This window comes from Mus musculus, chromosome 5 (assembly GCF_000001635.26).
Source record: "Mus musculus strain C57BL/6J chromosome 5, GRCm38.p6 C57BL/6J".
Classification (NCBI taxonomy): Eukaryota; Metazoa; Chordata; class Mammalia; order Rodentia; family Muridae; genus Mus; species Mus musculus.
In genome coordinates, this window is record NC_000071.6 from 81627876 (window position 1) to 81647204 (window position 19329).

At 43.0% G+C, this 19329-nt stretch overlaps 1 protein-coding gene and 1 pseudogene across 39 annotated transcripts in view; one reads left to right on the plus strand and one right to left on the minus strand.

Moving 5' to 3' along the window:
* The window catches only part of Adgrl3 (adhesion G protein-coupled receptor L3), an 808741-nt gene that overhangs the window by 608791 nt on the left and 180621 nt on the right, over window positions 1-19329 (plus strand). For all 39 annotated transcript variants that reach the window (XM_011249474.3, XM_017320921.2, XM_030254561.1 and 36 more), the window contains one exon: window positions 18535-18837. In XM_011249474.3, coding sequence (XP_011247776.1) covers window positions 18535-18837 — 303 coding nt within the window. The remainder of the gene's footprint in view (window positions 1-18534; window positions 18838-19329) is intronic.
* On the minus strand, window positions 188-5397 carry Gm46946 (annotated as a pseudogene).

The window sequence follows — 19329 nt, forward strand, 5'->3', positions numbered from 1 at the left end:
GCCACCAAGTCCACAGAGGGTGTACCTCAGCGATTGTCCATACAGCCCTACCCCCCTCATTGAGTACCTCCCACGTTTGTTGAACAGGACTGTGGGAGTTGAAGTCTTTTGGGATCGCTCCTACGAAGCAGGCGCAACTTAAAAGGATTAGTAGTCTTCTCCAAAGTCCACTCATCATGGCTGACTCCAGGGGGTGCTCTCTTAACGTGGGATGCGTGGACCCAAGTGGGGATTCCTTCCACTTTGACCGCGGTGGGCGTTGTCAGTAGCACCAAGTAGGGTCCCTTCCACCTCGGTTCTAGGTTTCCCGCTCGGTGTCTCCTCACCAGGACTGCGTCTCCTACTTCAAACTGATGCGGCACCTGTGTGTCACCAGCAACATAGGTTTCTTTTAGCTGTTCCCAGACCTCTTTTCTTACTATTTCGAGAGCTTTTAATCGAGCCAAAAGACTAGAAGAAGGAGAGAAAGACACATCCGGGTGATTCTTATCCCCTACGGTCATAAAAATGGGTGGGGGCGCCCCATACATTAATTCAAATGGAGTTAGGCCAAGGGGTCCAGGTGTATTCCGAACCCTGAACAAGGCATAAGGGAGAACGGCTGTCCAATCGCTTCCGCCGGATTCTAAGGCTATTTTAGTCAGAGTCTCCTTTAGCGTTCTGTTCATCCTTTCTACCTGTCCTGAACTCTGGGGTCTGTATGCACAATGTAATTTCCAATTTGTCCCCAGTTGTCTGGCCAATCCCTGACTTACCTGGGAGATGAAGGCAGGTCCGTTGTCTGACCCCATTACCTTAGGTATCCCAAAGCGGGGAAGGATTTCTTCAAGTATCTTCTTGACCACTACATTAGCCGTTTCTTTCTTGGTGGGGAACGCTTCGACCCATCCTGAAAAGGTGTCTATAAAAACTAGGAGATATTTATTTCCATACCTAGCCGGTTTCACCTCAGTGAAGTCAGTTTCCCAGTAGGCTCCAGGTCTGTCTCCTCGCAGTCGTTTTCCTTCCTGGAGCCTGCTAGACCCAGCGTTGGTAAGTGCACAAGCACGGCAGTTTTTTACTATCTCTTCCACAATTCCTTTTAATCCAGGAATGTAATAGGGGGACTTACTAACCAATTTTAGTAATTTTTTAGTTCCTAAATGAGTCAGATGGTGTATGTTAGCTAAGTAATCTCGCCCCTCTTCTTCTGTGAGGGTTCTTTTATTTATTTCCTCAGCAGCGGGCTGTTGGGTTCTCACCACCAGAGTCATTGGCCCTTGGGCTGCTTTTTTAGCTTCTTGGTCTGCCATTTGATTTCCCTTTTCAACGGGCCCAGTTCCCTTCTGGTGTCCTGGGCAATGGATAATTGCCACCCTACGGGGCAAATGAACAGCTTCTAATAAGCTGATAATTTCTTCTTTATTTTTGATATCTTTGCCGGCAGACGTCAGCAGTCCACGGTGTCGGTATATTGCTCCGTGTACATGAGCCGTGGCAAAAGCGTACCGGCTGTCGGTATAGACATTAAGAGCCCTTCCTTCTGCCAGCCTTAAGGCTTGAATTAATGCGATTAGTTCCGCTTTTTGAGCTGATGTACCCTCCGGCAGACTGCTGGCCCATATGACAGCCTTTCCATCCACTACTGCCGCCCCAGCCTTCCGCTTACCTTCTACCACAAAGCTGCTTCCGTCCGTGAACCAAGTCATCGCCCCTGGCCAAGGTTGGTCTGTGAGGTCTGGCCGGATTCCAGTCTCTTCTGCCAGTATTTCTTCACACTTATGTGCAGGGGCCTCGTCAGCCTCAGGTAGTAAGGAGGCGGGGTTGAGAATGGCTGGGGGTGCAAAACTTACTCGCTCTGTCAGCAATAGGCTCTGGTAGTGCGTCATTCGGGCGTTGGTCATCCAGCGGTCCGGTGGTTGCCTGATGATGCTCTCAAGAGAGTGTGGGGCCACTATAGTAACATTCTGGCCCATAGTCAGTTTGTCAGCATCTTTTACTAGCACAGCCGTGGCTGCTATCGCTCAGGCAGGAGGGCCATCCACTGGCCACAGCGTCCAGTTTCTTTGATAAGTAGGCTACCGGGCGCTTCCATGGTCCCAAAACCTGGGTAAGGACTCCCCTTGCCACTCCATTTCTTTCATCAATGTATAGGGTGAAAGGTTTGTTTAAATCTGGCAGGGCCAATGCCGGAGCCTGCAGCAGTGCCTTTTTGAGAGTTTCAAAGGCTAGCTGATGTTCTCTGGTCCAGGTGAATTCCCCTTTCTCTTTGGTTAGTGGATATAAGGGAGCTGCCAGTGTGGCAAATCCGGGAATCCAGAGTCTGCAAAACCCGGCGGTCCCCAGGAACTCTCTTACCTGGCGAGCAGTGGTTGGGGCCGGGATCTGCATAACAGCTTGTTTTCTGGCTTCTGTGAGCCACCGTTGTCCATCTCTCAAGACATATCCTAGGTAGGTCACTTCTATCTGGCATAACTGAGCCTTTTTAGCAGAGGCCCGATACCCCAGCTTACCTAACTCGCCCAGGAGGTTTTGGGTCCCAATTTCACAGTCCTCGCGTGTTTCTGCAGCTAGGAGCAGATCATCTACATATTGCAGAAGAGTCACCTGTGGGTTATTGGCTCGGAAAAGAGCAAGATCTCGGTGTAGGGCTTCATCGAACAAAGTGGGCGAGTTCTTGAATCCCTGAGGCAGCCTCGTCCATGTGAGCTGTCCGGCTTGTCCACTCTCGGAGTCTCGCCATTCGAAAGCGAACAAGGGCTGGCTGTTGGGGTGTAACCTCAAACAGAAAAAAGCATCTTTGAGATCCAGGACTGTGTACCATGTCCGACCAGGTGGCAAGGTGCTGAGGAGGTTATAAGGATTTGGCACTGTGGGGTGTATGTCCTGAACTCTCTTGTTGACTTCTCTAAGGTCCTGTACTGGACGGAAGTCCCTGGTCCCTGGTTTTTTTACTGGAAGTAGAGGAGTGTTCCAAGGGGATTTGCATGGGACCAAAATCCCTTGTTGGAGCAGTTTGTTAATTTGGGGGCGTATACCCTCTTGAGCTTCTCTGCTCATGGGATATTGTCGGACCCCTATAGGGGTGGCCCCGGACTTAAGTTCAATCACCACGGGGGGGGACCAGTTTTGCCATCCCCACTCCTCCCGTCTCTGCCCACGCCTGGGGGTATCGATTCAACCAGTCCTGTAATCCCTCAGGGGGCTTTACTTTATTTTGGTAAAGTCGATATTCCTCCCCTAGTTGTAAAGACAGCTCTAGAGTCTGGGGCGCTTTTATTCCCCAGAAAACCTCCGGTCGATGAGAGGTGAAAGTTATTTGTGCTTTTAACTTGGTTAGTAAGTCTCTCCCCAATAAAGGCATAGGACACTCTGGAATGACTAGAAACGAATGAGTTACTCGATTTCGCCCTATGTCTACTACTCGGGATGTGGTCCATGGATACGATTTTTGTCCCGTGGCCCCGATCACCAAGGTTTTTTCATTTTTCTTTACTTTTCCTAGAGGTGTTTTGAGTACTGAAAATTCGGCTCCCGTGCCAACTAGAAAGTCCACAGGGGTCCCCTCCACTTCTAAAGTTACCCTAGGCTCGGGGAGGGGGGCCGAGCCCCGTTCCCCCTAGTCTTCATCTTCTCCAAGAGAAAGCACCTTTACCTCTTGTTTTTTTTTCGGACAGTCGCTCTTCCAGTGGCCCATTTCCTTGCAATACGCGCATTGGTTCCTCTCCAGGCGCTGCCCGCCTTCTCTGGGTCTCCTTGGTCCCTGCTGCCTTTTGTCTCCCAGGTTCCCTGACTGTCTACCTCTTCTTCCATTATCTCTTTCTCCTACTGCGGCCAGGATCCTAGTCAAAACCTTTTCTTGCCTCCTGTCTCTCCTATCCTCCTCTTCTCTTTTCTCTCTTTTCTCTCTCTCTAACTTTTCATCTTCTGTTTCTCTCCTATGATACACTTTCTCTGCCTCTCTAACTACATCCCTTATGGTGTAATCCTGCAAGCCCTCAATTCGCTGTAACTTCTTCCTAATGTCAGGAGCTGACTGGCCAATGAAGGCCATAATTACTGAGGCCCTTTGACCCTCAGACGTGGGGTCGAATGGGGTATATCTCCTATAAGCCTCCATGAGCCTTTCAAGGAAGACTGAGGGGGGCTCAGTCGCTCCCTGCATAACCTCTCTTACCTTGGCCAGATTCGTGGGCTGCCGGGCAGCACCTCTGAGACCCGCCACTAGGACCCGGCGATAATTGGACAGTCGTTCCCTACCTGATGCCGTATTATAATCCCATCGGGGCCGGGTTAGCGGAAATCCTTCATCTATCTCAGCTGGAGTTTGGACAGGGCGCCCAGCCTCGTCTCGGACATTTTTCCGAGCCTCGAGGAGAATCCTCTCTCTCTCCTCGGTTGTGAATAGAGTCTGCAGAAGCTGCTGGCAGTCATCCCAGGTCGGCTGGTGTGAATACATTAATGATTCAACCAACCCAGTGAGTCCTGCAGGGTTTTCTGAAAAAGGGGGGTGATGAGCTTTCCAGTTGTAAAGGTCAGAAGAGGAAAAAGGCCAATACTGTAGGGGCTGTAGACTATTTGGATCGGCAGGGGGAGCCCCAATAGCCCTGAGGGGGAGCGCCACAGTTGAATCCGCAGGCCCCTCAGGGGTGACTCCTCGCCGGCTCCTTGTTCCTGTGGAGGGACCCCCTCCTCCGGCCGGGGCCTGAGGCAGGGGTCCCGAGGGAGCTGAAGGTTGGGGCTGGGGAGCATAAGGTGGGGGTTGAGGGGTATCGGGCCACTCAGGGGGTTCTTCAATCTCTGAATAGATCTTGGGGGGTTTCGTCACTGGTGTGCTGCGATCATCATCTCTCCCGAGCGGTGGTTTCGGTTTCTCTTTCTCACCATTTTCTTGGATGGCTAGAATCTTGGTGCCAGGGCGGAGAGGCGGGAGGAATGGGCGAACCCACGGGGGTGGGTAGCGTGCCAAGTCCTCCCATACCATGATGTACGGTTGTTGGTCTGGATGCGACCCTGGTCCTTCCTGAAAAACAATGGCCTTCACAGCCCTTATGGTGGGTAAGTAAAAAGTTCCTTCTGCTGGCCAACCTACTCCAAAAACAGGCCATTCTGAGGAACAGAAAGTCATCCATGGCTTTTTCTTCACTTTTACTGACAAATTTTGTCCTCTAGCCCTAACGTCCGTCCAATGGTCCTTAGTTAAAGATAAAGGAGTAGACACGGTCTGTCCCATAGTGAAGAATAAGAGTAAACACAACACAATGACAGAGACGGAAAACACTAAGACATCCAAGCACACTCGTCTGCGTCTGGACTTACACAACCAGCCAAACGCTACCTCTGATGGAGTAGGATTCCGCTCCACTCCTCTGGCAGGAAGAGCACTCACTCTTCTTCACTCTGCCAGGCAACAGCCAGGTCCTCCTGACTGTTCCGTACCCCGGGCACTCCAGGGTCTCCCTCGGAATGTCTTCCAAGGGTGCAGCCTGTGGGGAAATAGACCGTCGTCTTCCCACAGCCACTAGGGTCCTTACGGTCCGCAGTGGCAGCTGCCAGAATACAGAATACCAGAACTGGTAACACAGGTGGGGCTCAAACCCACAATCTCAGAACCGAAAAACTAAGACACAAATTCAGCAGTGCCACACTTAGACACTTAGACAACAGACAACATAACAAGACTCACACAAACAAACGCACCTCCAAGGGGTCCTTCGGGGTTCCTGGGTGTCACGCAGATCTCGGTGGAACCTCCAAATGAAAGAACTCAGTGGGGAAACCCCCACTCAGCTCCCGATTCGGCGTGCACCCAAGAATCGCGAATAGAACACAACACCTTGATGTAACAACAAGAGGTTTTTTAATGGCGGAGCTCCGGGTCGAAACGTATCTCACACAACAGGAGACAGTGGATTCGACCACGAGGCTTGGAAGCTAGGGGGTTTTATAGAAAAGGAGTGGGGCTGGGGGAGGAATTGGCGCGGTTTCACATGATTGGTCCATTTAAACATCAGCAGCCTGTAACATTTAACTTAGGTCAGAGGGGTGGGAGCTAGGGAGGCGATGGGCTTGCCCGGGCATGTCCTGGTCTGTTCTGCTATGTTCTCAGCCCCAGGTTTCAAAGCTCAGAAACAACTCTTTGGGCTATTTAACATACATTACATGAATTACAGTTTTATTTCCTTTCAATCCCAGTAATCTTTATCTTTATTGTGCTTTGTAAAAAGAACTGAGTTTTCATTGAGTCTTATGCAAACTTAGAACATTTCCTCATGAGAACATCAGGCTATTTTGCCAGGACATTAAGCTCTGTGTAGATTTCCATAATCTCTTATTGACTTCTTTGTTTTGTGCTCAATCCACAACTTTAACTCTACAATAGATTGATTTACTTCCTATCACATATTTCAGTATTACCTTGACTGCCCAGTTACCTTTCTACTGCTGTGAAGAGACACCATGACCAAGGCAACATGGAAAATAAAATATTTAACTGGGAGCTTTCTTAGAGTTTTGGGAGGGTTGTTTCTATGACCATTATGATGCAAAAGATGGCAACAGGCAGGCAGGCTGGATTGGTGCTGGAACAGAAGCTGAGACAACAGTGATGAGGCAGGGGGAGGGAGGGAGGGATGGAGGGATGTGAGAGAGAGAGAGAGAGAGAGAGAGAGAGAGAGAGAGAGAGAGAGAGAGAGAAGTGGTAATGGATCTTGGATCCTGAAGGCCTACTCCCAGTAACACACCTTTTCTCAATGATGCTTTAGTTCCTAATCCTTCAAAAATAGTTTCCCAACCTAGGAACCAAGACACCAACATATTAACCTATGCGAGTTTGCATTCAAACAACTATAATGACCCTTTGCCCCATTTTATTGTGAAACCTAAGTACTAAATGTTTTTAAAGAGATTGTTATGTAGTTCACCCACAAATATCATCTCATCTGAAATTTTGAAACATTTCATGGATAAATTATCCTGGAAAGTATCTTATATTAATTCATATTCCTTTTTTATTCTTTTTGTGCTGGATTTTAAACCTAGAGCCTTGCACAAACTATAGGCATGACCTACTGGTGAGCTCTATCTCCAACCCACACTATTCTTTCTTGAAGAAAAAAAAAATCATTTCATATTAGAGACCAATAGTAATCTGATTATTTTCTGCAGGAGACTTAGATAAAGGGTGACATAAAGTAATATTGGGTCTTCAGAGGCTGCAGTGGAAAGATAAACCTTATAATTGAACTTTAGATAGTTTATCTTCTCTTGTTACATGATGCAGGAAGTAGTTCACCTGACTAAGGTGGGTGTGTCTTTTTAACTCTCTTGAAATACTTGACAGTAAATAATTTGAATTTTGTTATACCATCATTATTCCTGAATAAATATGAGAATTACAGTCGCTGTAGCTGGCAGACTTCCCCAAACATTGCAGTTCCATGACTTGTACACTTACACACTACCACTTGTCTTAAGAAATGACCAAGAAGGACTATGCTCTTAATCTATAACAGAAAATGCTTCGGTCTGATTAGTTAAGCACATAATCACAGACCCACTGTCCTACGTGTTTTCAGTGTCTTCAGTCTTGTCCAGTAGTGCATTAGGAAGTCAATAAAGCTGATCCTGCTGTGAATTATCAGTGCATGCTTGTTTGTCTAGTATACACTTAAATGTATCTGGTACGGAATACTCCTTGTGATTCTTGTATAAAATTACACTTAGTTTTGTAACAAAAATTGTGTTATTTGTTTAAAGAAAAGAGAAAGTGATTTTTAAAAAGTAATTTTGTGGAGAAGGCTTTTGTAGTCACAAAGCTTTCTATTTTTCTTTCTGTTTAAAGCTATATAAAGGCACTCCATTATAGTGTGGTTTGATATGTAAACTGCATGGCTATACATAACTTACAGTATGCTTGCTAAAATTTAGTGTATAAATTAAAAAATAACATAGAATCTATAGAAACACTTTGTTTCTTTGTCCTATATATCTATACTCTTCATGATATTCTTATGGGTGTGAAATTGCTAAATAATACATTAACACTTCTGTGTTAAATATTTCTATAACATGTATTCTGGAGTGGATGATCATGGATTTGCATCCAAGCTTGGGAAAGTCACAGTATTTCAAAATAAAGTCATGGCTCCTTTCCTCCTTGCTAATGAAATACCCAAAAGAAGCAATTTAGTGGAGGAAGGACCTATTCTGGATCACCAAGGGTGCATTCCATCGTAGCAGCAGGGATGCAGGCAGAAGCAGCTCACAGCCATAGCTGTAGCAAGTTTGAACACTTGGGTAGACCAGGAATCAGAGAGGGAAATATAATTTTCAAGGTCTGTGCAACAGAAACACCCTTCCACCAACCAGGCCTTACCTCCTGAAGGATCAAAACCTCTTCCAAAAAAATAACAATGACTGGAGGCTAAGTCTTTAATCACATGAGTTTGTAGGGGAAGTATTACAGTAAAACCAAAACAACTGTTACATGTCAGATAGTATATTTGCATGAGAAAAAAAGATAGTGAGTAATTTCGTTTCCCTCAAAGAGAAACACGGAGTTAAAATGCTACTGTGACAGATGGTTTATCTATCAGCTATCTACATCCTGTACACTGACTGCTGCTTACAAGTAATTGTAGCATAACTTTGGTATTGCTTGAACTTAGTACCAGGTACAAATTCCTTCTATAGCTCTCTGTCATTACTTAAAATACTGAATGAGTGAAATATTTAGCAGCCTTGTCATTATTAAATAAAATACATACCGAAGAGTGAGTGAACACAACTTCACAAGAAAATAAAATAGACAGGCTCGCATATGAGCTTCTTGAGGAAGCCTCTGCTTCAGCCATTTGAGTGCTATCATGAGTACCTTATAGTTCTCATGGTTGTTTCAATCTTAAGTTAATTTCATAATAAATAAATGATGGAATTTTTGTTTCAAGTTTTTTTTTTTTTTTAAAACTGCTTGGATAGTATAATGTAATATACTACTGTTGTGAGCATATAACTCCAGAAACATAGACAAACAGGTTTGTGTTGTTCAACAATCTTAAAACTCACTGGATAACAATGAAGTCATCAATGAAACGTTCTACGGTTTCAATGACTGTGATTTGTCATATAATCTGCCTATCCTAGTCAAGGCAAATGAAGATTCTTTTACTCTTATTCATTCTAAACTATTCATATTAGCTCACATACCACACAGCACACTATAAACATATCTACAAAGCTCTATGTGTAGGTAGGTGTTACAGAATAAATACAAGTTAGAGAGGCTTGTGCAGAGTCCAAGAAGGTTCAGAAGTAGGCTGAGGATGAGCCTTACTAATAAGATACTGAGCCAGACCAGCACTTGGAGCTGCTCCTGGGGCTGCTGAAGTCAGGTTTGAGAATAATGCCTGCAAACAGAAATCAGCTGCAAGGTTGAGTAGTGAAGAGTGGGTCAAGTCTAGAACCAGGCGACTAAACAGGTGGATGGGCAGAGCATCTGCTAGGCTCTGTCCACAGCAGGTAAGAGAGCTGAAGCAAAGCTCCAGAAACAGTTCTGGGAGGCCTAGTCCTTGGCACACATTAGGTAGAAGACTATAGAAGGGGAGGGAGGGAGGGAGGGAGGGAGGGAGGGAGGGAGGGAGGGAGGGAGAGAGGGAGGGAGGGAGGGAGGGAAGAGAGAGAGAGAGAGACAGAGAGAGAGAGAGAGAGAGAGAGAGAGAGAGAGAGAGAGAGAGAGAGAAACTGCTATGCCATTTTCTTGGTCTGGCATGTCTAATAAGATCTTGGACTTGTTTTCCGTAATATGATTTTTAATATACTCTATGTTCCGCTAGTCTCAGTTCAGTCCAGTAAACTTGTAGACTGGGTCTCTTTCTAGGAATAAGTCAATTCATCAGTTTCTTCTGGGCAGGTGGTACCTGACTAATGGTCTAGATCTAGGAACAGATGGCCTAGTTTCTGAGTCCAAGTCTACAGTCATCATCTTTCCTCAAAATGGAGTCAAAAGCTGCCAGTAAGGTAGAGTGTTCTATGCCAATGAACAGTCTGCACACACACATGTACACACACACACACACACACACACACACACACACACAGCACTGTCTTAGACATTAGAGAGTAATTGAGAGTAGGTTACAGGCTGATCTCAATACCTCCTTCCTAGTTTCTAAATACAAACAACTTTAAAATAAACAAACAAGAACCTCGGCCACTCTGGTATGCTTTTATCAGCCTCCTAGAAATGTAAGTGTGTAGCAAATGTAAATGCTCTAAAGATCTACAGTCAATCCAGTTATTTCATAGGCATGTCACATATGCTACACTCTTGACACTTGAAAAATTACATCAATCGTTTATCAGTTCCTCAGAGACTGTGGAGTCAAACTTGTCATATTAATGCCTGGCTAAATTCACCTGTCCCTCTGTCACCAAGCACAGTGAAAAGTGGTGGATCCAGAGATTCATGGCTTTCAAGAATATTTGAGCACATGGGATTTGTGTGCTCAGTCTTAAGTGGGCATTTATACCACCCCTCTCAGACTCATTGACCACTCTGGGAGACCGGAGATCAGGGTTGCAGAGGGGGGATGGCACAACAACCTGGAAGAACTAGAAGATATGGAGATGAGAGGCAAAATGCTACCTGGAGAGCTTGACACAGCCATTGCAGTCATGACCTCACCACAGCTGTGGTCGCTGATGCTGGCTTTGAACAAGATTGGGTCAGTTAACAGTCATTCCTGGATGAAGAGGAAGGGGAAGAGGTTCCTAGGCCTTACCGTCCCTAGCAGATTCTGAGTAACAGGTCACCACTGCCTTTGTGTTCCAAAGAGTATTTATAGATTTGTAGCTAGGCAAACATTTCCTGGTTAAAATTGGTGGATCTGAAAATGAAAGGCCTGTGGGTAAGGGCCCTTTGAGAATGAGGCTTAATAGGTGGGACAGAAAAGTGATCAGGAGGTGAGAGTGAACAGAATGTACTATCAAGGTGCATGGAATTGTCATGGAGCAAATTCAATCAATAAAGGAAATACTGGTCTATTACTTCCAAGTGCTATAAGACTAGAAGTCTCACCGCCCTCTGTCTCATTTATGGACTGTAGGTAACAGAGCACTCTTGGGCATATAATAAATTAGAAAAGTAGGAGAAACACATTCATTGCCCATTTGTATTGGAACACGATTTTAGGCAGCAAGAGAGTTCCCTTATGTAATAGGTCTGAGCCCACAAAAGAATTAGGAATGCCCTCAATAAAGGGGGAGCTCACCGTAAGGCCTGCATCCTCTACTCTCAACTAGAGAAAACCAGCTGCTCGGTCAACGGTCACCTGCTGGCTCTCCATATTCTGTTTGGCTGAGAAGAGGAACTCTACAGTTGTTCCTCTCTTCTTATTTTGAATTCGTAAGCCTGACAAACTTTCCACTCATTCCATGCCTCAGTTTTACTGCTTGAAAGTGAAGATTATGAATGGTAGCTTCTCACAGGCTTTACTTAATGAGGCGGAGCAGTGTCTGAGTTGTATTCATAAGATTGCTTAGATCCTGTGAAGTAGATACGTGGGAGACTCCCATTATGTCTGTGTCATAGGAAAGCCTTTAAAAACAATATGTGAGTAGTTCTTGGATCAAATTAATATCAAAATCCAGTAGATGTTTACTCAGGTATAAATATGTGTCAATGTTCACTGTAAAGCAGCAGCACTGTCCCAGCAGACAGGGAGTGTTTTGATAGATCTTGATTCCAATGCAGGTCCTGTCACTCAGCAACTATACAAAGTTGTCAGAAAACCTATGTGAGTTTTCATAAACATGCAGGATTTAAACTTAGTAGAACAGATTGACGTCTGTCAACTGCCTAATGAAGATGACTATACCCACCTGATGTATATTTGGAACATAATTAAAGCATGGGTAAAATAATCATAAAGATAAGTATGGGTGCCCCCAAATAATAGAAGAATTAATATAGTATAAAACATTTAGTGGTTTTTGGTTTTCTGGGATCTAACATGTAGCAGATAATTTTAAAGAAGAGTCCCTTAAAATCTTATATTTTCACTTATTATCATATATAATAAGGCCATTATGATTTCCTGTTTATTAAAACACTTAATTTTCTCTATTTACAATAAGGATAATATCCTAAGAGAGAACCAGGAGATATAAGTGGATCAAATTACAGAAATAAATATCCCTCTACATGGCTGATATTCTATGGTTTTCCACTCTCAAGAGGCCACGCAGCCAAGTCCTACAAATGAATTCTGATAGGAACTGGATAATTTTTTGATGCGTAATAGCAGTGTTTCACTTTTAAGGCTGTTTCTAATCAAATATGCTGCCACCTACTGCTATCCATGGGGATCAGGGAGAACGTCTTTCTACCCTGAGCATTGCACAAGTAGCCAAAAACCATGCTCAGCATTGGGATGGTTTTAGCTTTCTCGTTTCTTCTATTGGGCCCTTGGGAGGCTTGCTTTAGTAATGGACCTTGGATCCAAATGAACACTTGGCAAGTGCAGAGCACAAAGTGCTTTTGCAGTCACCCGGAGCATTGTCTATTGAAATGAGGGTAGTACAAAAGAAACATTTGTAACAGGAAAACTCCAAAGAAAATAATGCTTTGAAGAGAGGGAAGAAGAAAATGGACAGCTGGGGGAAAAAAAAAGGCTGTAGGTTTTCCCTGAGTAGAGAACAACATGTCTGTAAAGTGAAATTTACATTTAGATCACATGACTTTCTGTTCTGTCTTGAGTATTACATCCTCTAAAAAGCTGTTTATTGCGAATATGATTATTGTATAATCAAGGATAGTAATGCCTTACTAGAATCATTTTATTCCCTCATTATTGTATTAAAAGCTGACATAAGACTGATCATTGTAGAAGCGTAAAGCAGTTCATGATGACAGACTTTCTTTTCTGGTCATGGGATGGTTTCTGGTGCTAGGGATCAAACTTAGGACCTTGCATGTGCTGGAAAAGCATTGGACTGCTGATCAGAACCGAGGGCTCCCATTTGCTTCACACAGACTCTCACTATGCAGTCCTCACTGGCCTATAGTTTGTGATTATCTGGCCACTGCCTCCCAGTACTAGATCTCAGATATGCACATAGCCCAAGGTCCGTTTTCATAGCAAAGTATTATAAACCTGAGACACGCAACAAGAGGAGTTCCTGAATATAGGATAGTGATTTGCTTACTGTTTGATGTCACGTTTCCTCATTTTAAAATTAATAATTTATAATATCAATCACGCTATAATTTTGATCATAACTAAGTGGAATTACAAATATACAAGTATATTATAAAACATTAATCACTATAAAAATTGCCATTGTCACACTTTTCCATATACTCCACAAAACTTGCATTGACGTTCTAAGTTGTAATTGTTTAAGACAGACTGGAGGAAAAAAGTAAAGAAAATAAATCAAATGTTTGACTTTTTTTTTAAACTATAAAGCATTAGTATAGACAGTACTTAGGAGAATTGAAAGGTTTTTTTGATGATGATGATGATGGGAAGAGGTAGGGAAAAAGGCTATAAAGACACACTCAATGTTGACAGAGTAATAAAGATAACTAAGCAAAATACTTAAAGAGAATAAAGTACTAAATGTAAGTAGTCACTCAAATTTATTTTTCCACACACACAGCACACAGGTGCTTAGCACAGCATTTGATTAAACTTGCTGTCTTCAGCTGATGTGGCATAGCAGCACCCACTGAGACAGTCACAACATCCTTGCCTCATGGAAGATCAAGACTCTCTCAGCATGTGATGCTAGCTGGAACCCCAACAAGCAAGAGCTTTTCTGGGGATTCAGATATTTCTTTTGTCAGTATCTATCACTGAGACAAGTTTTTTTGTTGTTTTGTTTTGTTTTGTTTTTGTTTTTGTTTTTGTTTTTTTTACAAGCTCAAGGGACATTGTGTATTTCACTCGTACTTAACTCTGCTAAAAGCTGACATCAAACAGGACCCACGGGATCCCGGCAGAGCGGTTAGCAGAGGAGCTGAAAGGCCAGGATAGATGGTTAAAATCAACAGTTACTCTGTTTAAATTCCAACAGAATTGGACAATCTCCACTTTTAGGCATTTCTCAGTGACACAGTTCCAAGGAGAGAAATTTGATCTTGATTCTTAGAATAAGGATGTGTGTTTTGAGCTGATTTTTTTTTTTTTTTGATAGTATCTGCTTCACTATGACTGTTTCAAGATAGAGTCATTTTCAAGGAAAGACCTTCTTGTTCCCAGGTTCTTAACTCTTTTTTTCTCCCATTTTCCTTTTTAAAGTATTGGATATTTTCTTTATTTACATTTCAAATGTTATCCCCTTTCCCAGTCCCCCCAAACCTTCTATCCCATCTCCATGTCCACCACCCGCTTCTATGAGGGTGCCCCCTTCCTCCTCCCCACTCTGGCATTCTCTTACAATGGGTCATGGAGCCTTCTCAGGACCAAGGGTCTCTCCTATTGATGCCTGACAAGGCCATCGTCTGCTACATATGTAGCTGGAGCCATGCTCCCTCCATATGTATAGCTTGGTTTAGTCCCTGGGAGCTCTGAGGGGTCTGATTGGTTGATATTGTCAGGTGTTTTACTCTTTGTGCTGTCTAGTGGTTTTCCTTAGTGATAAGTATAGATTAATTAATCAGGTACATTTTCTAGACTGTTTCTTGAGAGACATTTAGGTCTGCCATGTTACCCTGTTGGCATAGTCCTCCCCATTTTGTGGTTCCTCTGTCATCTTTCGCTGCCTCACTTGACCTATCCCTGATATTCGTCCTCTTAACTTAGAGGCTCTCCGTTACCCTTGGTGAGGCTGAATTCATAAGAAATAATTTTAACAAAACATGTGCTAGCATATAAACCAGGCTTAGAGGCTGCAAATGCTCTTTAATGGAGTCGTCTGTCATATAATCTGTGACTCAGAGCAGAAGTAGGGACATAGTGAGATGGAAATGAAGCAGGGTGCTCACTCCCATGACAAAGGCCCAGTGTCAGAGAAGGAGACTGCAGATGTGGGGCTATGAATCCTGTGTGATTTAAATAATGAGTAAAGAGATGAGAGAGTTTTCAGAATGACCCGAAGAAGCTTGTGGAGGGGCTTTGAGTATGAAGTAAAGATGGTCTACTTTTGTTTTGAGAGTATCCAAAAACCATTCAAGAGTTTGAAAAGGAGAGTAACCCAGTCTAGATTTTACTCTTAAGACATACATCTGGGGAAAGGTAGAAAATGCTTTGAATTAATTTCAGAAGAAAAGAAAAGAAAAGAAAAGAGGAAAGAAAAGAAACATTTTTATTGCATGGTGGTGCTATTTCTAAAATGTTTTGCTGTGATGAGATAGTTTTCCAAAACTCTGGCTTGTTTAATTAGAATACAGTGATACATACACTGAATCTTTACTAAAAGATCTCTTTGAAAATTGTAAGGCTGGAGCCACCATAAGTTAAACTCCTGGAGCAGTTTGCCATTGTCTTGTACGTATGTACAGCCATGTACTTTTATAGAGAAAATTATTGCTGAACTAATCTCCCTCCTAGTTAAATGCTAATTAAAATATCCAGTTTTAAACAAGGCATTCATCTTGAAAGCATTCTGCAGTGCCTGTATAATTCTCGAGAAAGAAGACAATTGAAAAACAATTTCTATTTTAAAACTATTTTTCCCTTCTAGCTCAAAGAGGTTCACAAACAAGTTAATTTGAGCATAAGATTATTTAGCTAATAACAGGTAACTCTACAAGTCTCTCTTTTTTTGTGATCAAACTTAAAAAGACAAAGAAGGAGCAAGGCTTTGTTTGAAATAAAAACTACAGCTCATTATCAATGAAAAGATTATAGTCCTTGTCAGAAAGCTTAACAGTTCCTCTAAGTGGTCCCTTCACAAGTACAAATGAGAGCTGGTTTTATTTAAATTAAAGAAAAAATACATGTGAGATTCACTTTTAACTATTGCTTTAACATATCCGCAGGAGCAAGAAGTCAAATTTCTGTCATCTGAAAAAAAAAACAAAAACAAAAAAAAAAACAAAACAAAACAAAAAAAAAAACCGAAATATTCTTGCATCTCAGTGATGATACATTGACATGAATTTGTAAAAATGAGTAATAGTATTACATTCGTGATTTTAAATTTATTCTTACCTTCCAAAGTGTTGATGCATTTTTGCTGATTTCTAAATCTGCTTTCAGTCACATCTTGTTGTTTTTAATCTAAAGCATTAGATTAAACATTTTGAAATCTTTTATTAAATGTTACTTAATCTATAGCACACATCAAAGTTAATGACTATGTTTTATGAACCCTGAGCTCTTATACTAGGATGATAAATGCTAAAGGGGATGATAGTTTTACTCTGCTGTAGCTGTTATCAGAAAAACAGTCAAAACCCGACTGTATCCATTCACCAACAGTGATGGACTCCGAGTACATCAGTGACTGGGGAAAGATAGGAAAACCTACTGGGGTTTCAGATACAGGAAAGAGACTCAATCAGCCAGGGTTTGCAACTGGGAAGTGAAACAGAAAAGAGATGCTCTTCCTGCTCCTCTTGGCGTGAAGCAGTTGTAGGTGTAAGAGCCTGCATTATCATTTTGCCTGCCCACTTTCCTTTCATGTACAGAGAAAACAAAGAAAAAGCAGAAAACTGAGAAACATGATTTCAGAGAGCATCAAACCAAGAAACATGAAGTCAGAGAGCATCGTGCCAGAAATGTACTATCACAGTGATCTGATGTTCAGAGAGCAATCCCTTCTGCCTCTGGCGAACCAGTCCTAGATAGGGAAGTTTTACCGACAGCAAATTCTCTCTCATGAATTTGGCATCTCTTCTGTAGCAACTGAGACTTGCCAATCAGACTTTTATAGAGATGCAGTTAATTTATGAAAGATAAGAAGATTGTCATAGGAATCTCCCAGATCCCCTAGTGTGAGTTAGCCTGTACCAGGCTGGAGCCGATGTCTCAGTCTCCTACTAATAAGTGAAGTTAGTAATTTAGTGACATAACTTCTTCTGAAATGCTTCCATTTCACATTAATAAGTCAGACATGGTTTTTTTTTTTTTTTTAAACTTGGGTCAGTTCAGCCGGCAGTGGTGGCACACGCCTTTGATCCCAGCACTTGGGAGGCAGAGGCAGGAGGATTTCTGAGTTCGAGGCCAGACTGGTCTACAGAGTGAGTTCCAGGACAGCCAGGGCTATACAGAGAAGCCCTGTGTCAAACAAAACAAAACAAAAACTTGGGTCAGTTCTAATAGTAGACCATTAGGGTACTCAAATCAAATATAATAAGAGATTATACTCAGAATTGCTCTTTTTGAGATTATAATACAAATACAATATTGATTCTCCCCTCTCCTCACTTCTGCTCCTCCCGTATACCCCTCCATGCCTCTCTTTAAATTTGCAACCTTTCTTTTCATTAATTGTGTGTGTAAGGATTTTTGTTTCTGTTCTCTCTTTTTATTATTTTTCCTTTATCATTTTTAGAAAGTTACATTATCTAATACATTACATATATATAAGTAATACTTATATCATCTGTTATATATTACATTTAAATATATAATATAGACACATATGTATAAATGTAACAAAGACTTCTGTCTTTCTTACTTTTAATGTCAGTTCCTCCTCCAAAAGAGAAGTAAGAACAACTTAGCTGGTCCAGAGAGTTCCTGTGGACATGAGTGAAAACACACACACAGACACACACACATACACACACATACACACACACACACACACACACATACACACACACACACACACACACGCACACACACACACACACACCACACGTGTATATATGAGAGGATTTATTTTGGGTCTGTCATACCATCTATCATCTATCCTCTATCATGGCCAGCAGGGCTTTACAAGGGATGGCTCTATCCTAGGCAGTGGGAGTCAGTTTGCTCACTATCTCTATCCCTATCCTTGAATCAGAGAGGAGAGAGCCCCTCTGGCACCCAGCCAAGATATAGGTCCTCCCCGACTCAACACCCCCCCTACTGCCCCTCCCCCCTCTAGCTAGGCCTTACTTCCTCCTATGTCACAATTTCTCACGGCCCCGTCTGTGGACCCACTTTTCACAAATGAACTTGTGGTGAACTGTTCACATCCAAACCACAGCATCTAATATGAATATATTTCATCTAACTTTTCTCTATGCCTAGTTTGAAAAATTGTAAGTGGAGGGTTTATGGTTTTAATTCTTTATTGTGAGAAAGGCTGAGAGTATTGAAAAGGTTACAGAGAGTCTTAATGTGCCGTAATCTTGTTTTTGTGATTAGAGTTGGGTCTGTTTGGTAGAAGTCGAATGGCTGGCGTAGTACTCTAGTGGCACTCGGTTGCCTTGGTACTGGCAAGTTTTTGCCATGTCTAAAATGCAAATGAGGTCATGGATTTCTAGGGCCCTAATATTCTTTAAAGTGTCAAATAAAACTGATTTCTGATCTTGGGATGTCCTGAGGTTATACTATGAGCGGCAATGTAGGTGGATCTTTTTGTTTTTTGTTTTGTTTTCCAATTGTGTTTCAGGGATTTCTACCACAGGATCCCTGGGTATGGGAAGCACGACCACCAGCACCACCCTCCGGACCACAACCTGGAACATAGGCAGGAGTACCACCGCATCCTTGCCGGGCAGAAGAAACCGCAGTACCAGCACGCCATCCCCCGCGGTAGAGGTGCTGGATGACGTCACCACACACCTGCCCTCGGCAGCCTCCCAAATCCCAGCTATGGAAGAGAGCTGCGAGGCTGTGGAAGCCCGAGAAATCATGTGGTTTAAGACCAGACAGGGGCAGGTAGCAAAGCAGCCATGCCCAGCAGGAACCATAGGTAAGCCTGCCCCAGCCAGCTTAGCTCAGGGTTTCCTTGGTTTTGCTTGCTTTCTTGCACACTAAGTTCAGTTTCCTTTTCGTTTGTTTCTCTTTTCCTGTTTTCTCCTCGCCTCTTAGTTCTCTTCTTTGTTTCGGTTTTGTTGTTACCATCCATTTAAATTATTATCATTTGAATACGTTATGAACTCAACCAAATGAGTGCTCCATTGTCAGCGGAAGTCACAGGGAAGAATGCTTTTGAGTAAGTTTTCCTTTAGTGTTAGCGCTTGGAGTCAGATGGTGGGTGCTCCACAGAGCCAGATCCTCCCTGCAACATCCCTGCTCTGTCCTTGGATTGGTGTGTAGGCTTCTACCTAACATGCTGACCATTGATCACATCACATCGTGCATTTTAAAAAGGAGAAAAGCATGAATATCTTTTATGTAGTTCTCTGGTAGTCAAATGTAGCTGACACAGTCACGAGCCTTCTGGTGGGAGCTATCTCCTACT